Source organism: Lepidochelys olivacea, assembly GCF_965140295.1.
Source record: "Lepidochelys olivacea isolate rLepOli2 genome assembly, chromosome: 15".
Lineage (NCBI taxonomy): Eukaryota > Metazoa > Chordata > Testudines > Cheloniidae > Lepidochelys > Lepidochelys olivacea.
Window position 1 is genome coordinate 10,668,182 of NC_140425.1, and position 6,000 is coordinate 10,674,181.

The 6,000-nt window shown below is 44.8% G+C and overlaps 1 protein-coding gene across 1 annotated transcript in view; it reads left to right on the top strand.

Annotated features, from left to right (window-relative positions):
- The window catches only part of FBXW8 (F-box and WD repeat domain containing 8), a 62,923-nt gene extending 58,895 nt beyond the window's left edge, over positions 1 to 4,028 (top strand). The window contains exons 10-11 of the mRNA XM_084649037.1: positions 1,341 to 1,457; positions 2,175 to 4,028. Coding sequence (XP_084505163.1) covers positions 1,341 to 1,457; positions 2,175 to 2,328 — 271 coding nt within the window. The 3' untranslated portion in view covers positions 2,329 to 4,028. The remainder of the gene's footprint in view (positions 1 to 1,340; positions 1,458 to 2,174) is intronic.
- Positions 4,029 to 6,000: the final 1,972 nt, after the last annotated feature.

Genomic DNA, 6,000 nt, shown 5'->3' on the forward strand with positions numbered 1-6,000 from the left:
TTAAGTTCTTTGTGATGCAGCTGATGCATTAGGGACATTATTGCATTGATTATCTTCCAATGCAACACTTAATGAGTATGTCAGGGAAGAGGGCGATTTTTATCTGATGGGCCTTTGGGGTGGAGGAGGAAACACAGCATATGACTGAAGTCATTAGATTTAGTAGTTATAAAATTATTAACCTGTGGATGAGCCAGAAAGGATAATCTAAATGAATAGTGCCAGGAGGCCCTTACTGAAAGGAAAGGCATTATTGGGAGTCTGTGTCCATAACCCACAGTCACAGAGGGGGAAGCAGGAGGAAAAAACAAGCAGGAGAAATGATTTGTTGGTTTGGGAGATGACAGGAGACATAACAGGGCCAATGAGATAAGCTATTTTGTCATCCTCTGGGATTGTCTCAAACTGAAAGAGTCCTGCCTTGATACGAGGATTCTGAGGTTGATATTTAAACTGTTCACAAGTGAAGGGAACGACGGAAGGACCACTCAGCTTTGTATCACGCAGTGGCTGTCTGAAGCAATCTCAGCTCGTGATTCCGATTGAGGTGTCACAAGGTGGTGGCTGTGAATACAGTTAGCTTTCTTGTCTCCGTGTGTGGATGAGTGCATTCACAGAGCAAATGTGCTGCCTCGCAGCATTGCCTGCGATATGCTCTCGATTCCATCTGTGTTCTAGCAGTACGCCACTAGATGGCGCTAAAAGCTTCATTTTCATGCTTTCAACAGCTACAGTAGTACTTCAAAGTTGCGAACACCAGAGTTACGAACTGACCAGTCAACCACACGCCTCCTCTGGAACCGAAAGTACACAATCGTGCAGCAGCAAAGACCAAAAAAAAAAAGCAGAAAGTACAGTATTGTGTTAAACATAAACTAATAAAGAAAAGGAAAGCAGCATTTTTTCTTCTGCATAGTAAAGTTTCAAAGCTGTATTAAGTCAATGTTCAGTTATAAACTTTTGAAAGAACAACAGTGATGTTTTGTTCCAAGTTACGAACGCTTCAGAGTTATGAACAGCCTCCATTCCCGAGGTGTTTGTAGCTCTGAGGCTTTACTGTACTGCCTAGAAGAAATGAAAGTCTCGTTTCTCAGCCTGTGGCTAAAGACAGGGTGCTGAATTAGGTTTATCGTTGGCTAACTTGATATAACAATTTGTGTGTTCCTGTTAGATCATTATCCGATGAAGTGAGCTGTAGCCCACGAAAGCTTATGCTCAGATAAATTTGTTAGTCTTTAAGGTGCCACAAGTACTCCTTTTTTTTTTTTTTTTTTTTGGATCATTAGGTGTCTATGTGTGTAAGTGGATTCTCCCACCCAGTTCTGCTATTTATTTTCCAGACACCCAGTCCGTCATATTTGGTTCAATACTCACAGCCTCATCACAGCAAACATCCCAGATGAGAAGAACCCCCGTGGTGCCAGCATCATGGATGATGACCTGACAGCTCACCGTAGGTGAGTGAACAGGCTCTGGAGGGCAGAAGTTTCTGCATGTTGAACACTCAGTGTTAAAGAGGAGTGGAGACAATATATCCGTTAAAAAACACCCCATACCAAACCAGCAACAAGATAGATGTGCAGCAGCATTTAAAAGCAGATAAATCTTCCAAGCTGTTGGGAAACAATGTGCTCTCTGTTTGCCTCTGAACTCAAGAGTCTGTTTCCTCCTGAATAGGTGAACACACAAACTCCTGAAGCAGCATAGGGAATGTAGCTCCTTGTCTTGCTTTAAATGTTAGTGATGGCATTAGCTCCCAAATGGAAAATGCTGAAGCGTAAACCAAGGTCCTGGCATTTGCATATCAGTTCAATTTTCCCTTTCTGATTCCAAGTATCCAGCTATAATATACTGACTTTCCCTGTCCCTGAATCAGATTAGATCATTTTAGGGCAGGTAACTGTTATATCTATATATTGCTAAAGTAAGAGAATCAAATTTCATCTTCAGGGCTTACAGCGAACACTGCAGGGGTCAGGAAAGGATTTCCTTCTATCTGCAGTATTGCACAAATGTTCATGGTGTACTGAGGCCTCCTTTGCTTTCTTGAAGCAACAGGTGTTGGCTGCTTCTGGAAGCAGGATGCCAGACTTGTTGCAGTTGGTAAAGATTTGACTTTGCTTGTAACACAATTAGAAATGGCATGTTGTCCTCCTTGTTTGTTTTTTGCCCAGGCATCGAGGAATCATCTATGCCTATGAATTCTCAGTGGACCAGTTGGCTCGAGAGAGTGTCCTTCCTATTTGCCGCTCTTCCTATGATGAAGTGACTGGTTACAACTACAACATTAGCCTTGCTGTCCCCTATGACAACATTCTGGTAACTTAGGAATGGTTTTTCCTTGGTTTTCCGTGGTCCAGTCCCCTACCAACCAACATGGAGCAGAAAGGAAACTGGGAATCACAAGAGGTGATTACTAAAGATTGCATTGACTTGTTCCGACACATTTAGTGGCTCATTCTGAAAACTGAAGGCATATGAAAGAGCAGATTTTGAGGCTGTCCCCAAACGTATCACTCAAACATATTGATGATCCAGAATTACCTTTGAACCTTTGCTCCGGTCAGTGGAGATTGAAAAATGAGTGGGAGACTTAAACCTGGGGAAGTGGTCCATTCCCACTGCTCACAGGAAGAGTGTTGGTGACCTCACTCTCGTGGCAGATCAATGTGCCAATGGTGGGGGAAAGGAGAGCCCTGAGTGGCAAAGTGAAGGAGAATTGATGCTTTCTCGACAGGATGATAAGGGCACACAGGAACTCAAGCATACACAGATGCTTGGTTGTCCTGAGAGAAAACAAGAACTGGGAAAAGGCCTGCTGCAGAGCCACAAGCTTGGGATCTCTTTCCTGCATAACAAGCTGCCAGTTCTTGTCTCCCTGTGTGTGCTGCAGGCAGGGCATGTCCCGCAATCTGCAACAGAACAAAGCACAATGCGCTCTGTAGGAGGCAGCTTGCTCTCATCCAGGCTGGAGCAGCTTGGAAGCTAAGCTGGCCATGCACCTCAGAATTATTCTTTTAAATATGTTTTAATTTTTAAAAATCTCAGAATCTGTACATTAAAGGTTCATAACTGTTTGTTATTGTAAGGACTTTCCTCCTTTATATATTTTAGGGTGGGCTAATCCCTGTGCACTGAGGTGAAAGGCTGTCATTCCCCTGGTCTCTGCTGTGCAGTGCCTTGTAACTGAACTGCAAATTCCACTGTATCTGAAGTCATTTTGATTCCAGGTTGTCTCTAATAATGATTCTATGAACCTTCTTTTAATCACTGAGATAACATGATATTTGAGACTGATTGTGCCCATTTAGCAAAGTAGAGAGGACATAGCTGCCAAACTAGGTGATTACACAGGTTCTGTCTTGCATCCTCTGGGCATGATTAACTTACGTTGACTTCTTTGAATTGTACATGGTTGCGTCTGACCCTTGATAAGAAGAGTAGAACTATGGCCTTGTATACAGACAGAGGCTGCATTGATTTAACTAAAATTGGTTTAAAAACTGATTTGGCTAAGCTGGTGCCAAGTCCTGCACGGCCATAACTTCCATCAGTGTAAAACTGGTGGTTATTGGTTTAGCTTGCACCTGTACCTTTCTCAGTGCAAGCTAAACCAACTTAAATCAGGTTTAAAATGGATTCAATGTGTCTACATGTTTTCACTGGTTTAACAAAATGGGTTTAAAATCACTCCTTTAGTTAAATCAGCACAACTTTATGTATAGAGCAGGCTTAGCAAGTCTGTTTGTGAAATGGTTCTTTTTGGGCTGTCTCTTCACATAAAAATTAGCCACCCTGGATACTGAAACAGTCCCAAGGGAATCTCTCCTGCCTGAGAAAAGAAATCATTTACAATTATTTATTGTATTTGGCTTTTTATGTTTTCCATGACCCCCAATAAACTTCTGTGTGTTATTTGGTTGTAACAACCCTGTTACTTTTCTCTACCACGCTGCGCTAATGAAAGTGTGTAAGAAAAACTCCATCAAGCTGACCACATAATAAAATACAGTTTACATTTTCAAGAAGCCCTTGGTATTTCTGATCTCTGCAGCATAACTTAAGAATGCCTTCCACTTCAGAGAGGCCAGCTCCCTTCCTTCTGCTCTTTGGTTTACAGTGTGGGCATCTGATTTAGTTCAGGTGTGTAGCAGAAACCTGTTGAAGAACGTTTCTGCTATAACTAGGCTATTCATTAAATGGTCTAAGATGCCCCTGTCTTTATTCTGACATGGACAGGTGCGTGTGGCCAGATCACCCACCTCTTTGTTTGCCTCTGTCCCCCATAGAATACAATGTGTGACCTGTTGCTGTGCTGTGTAAACCTTTGCTCACCCTTACACCATGCTCTGACTCGCTTCACTACTCCTTAACTATGCCTCCTTGCCCCTAGGCAACTTTGTCCCTCCTTTGGTTGATAACTGAAGCATTTGGCACATTGTCCCAACCTGTTTCATAGCTGCTCCCTGGAATCCATCTTGACGTCTTTGCCTTCCTCCCCAGCCTTATCTAATTTGGTTTTTGTCTCACTTTATTGACTGAAGGGGTTGCTGAGTTGCTGTGAAAGAGATGCTCTGCATAGGAATTGTGAGTGTGTCCAGTGAAGAATCCCTGCTGTCTGATGAAATATCTCTGGCACCAGTTCACGTAGGACCAAACATGGGCTTAGTCCGTTATTGGGGGGGTTTGCTCTGCTCTGCAATGGGCCCTTAATGCTGCTCCTGTTTTGCTGTTGTACATTGGGTGTGCTGGAGGGCTATCCCTTTAACAGGACTGATCCTATCTCTGTCATTCACTTACCAGACAGCGGATTCAGACTGATCTTTGTTAATTCCAGCTGTACTGTATACCCAAATGCAAACTAGGATATTGCCAGTGTTAGAAAGTAGCCATGACAGGATATGAGTAATTAGCGCCTTTGCCTGAAAGGGAATGTCCTGCTCTGCTTTTCTGACTACAGTGCTATAAATGGACCTTGCGCTGTGCAGATGAAAGATGGTTTATTTTCACTAAGATCTGTTAGATGCAAACAGCCTCCCTGTGTTCCACCTGAGCAGGTGTTCAAAGAACGTGTGCTCCTGCAGCAATAACAGGTAACCACCTGGCCTTTCCCAGGGCTAGGAACAAAAGTGCACGTTTCTAGCGCATGAACCTGGCTGGGTGGGGAGTGTGAATCCCAGCACTGGTGCCTGGCAGGGACTTTCTGGAGCAGGAGCAGTAGTTGAGGGGAGAGGGATCTCATCACTGCCTCTTCCAGAGGCAGAAACTCTATCCTCTCTGCTGGCTCCCTACTCACGCCTGGGACAAAGACAGGTAGATAATGAGGGATGAGATAATGAGGCATCGTTCTTTGTATCAAGGTGGCCTTTTGAAGGGGTGTTAAATGCAGGGAGCAGTAACAGGGATTGCACAGTTTCCCAGAGAGCTGCCTAGACACAGGATCTGGAGGGGGCAGGGCGGCACTGGGGTAGCAGGTAACGGTACTGCTAAACCTGGTAGCAAAGATTGATCCTGATCTTTTTTGCTGGGCTGCCCAGTCCTTGAATGGCCTCTTCGGGACTAGGGTTGTGGCCTTGTTGCAAAGTAGAGTCACAGGGCTGTTTCCCGAAGGATCAGGCTAGTTGTGATTAAGTGGGCCACAGCATGGGGGTAGTTATGGGGTAACGTAAATCAGTGAGGGGAGAAAGACTGGGCTGTGGGATCTCCAGGCATCTTTCTGTCACCATCCCTGAGGGCAGTGAGGGTCACTTGGTCCTGATGCCCAGGGATTCCCTGGAATTGGGCCGTGTTGTAAGGAAAGAGGAGAGTGCTTGGTGCCGCAGGAGGAGAGGTGTCGCTCTCTTTCATGGAAGAGTCTCCAGCGGATGCCAGGGCCGAGCTTTTGAAGATACCCTAAGCTGAGTTCTGGTTCTCAGCCCCAGCCGGAAGGAAGGAAAGGGGTGGGGGTTGGGACTGCACAGCCTTACATGCGCTTGGGGTAGGTGGTATGAGGGCACAGGC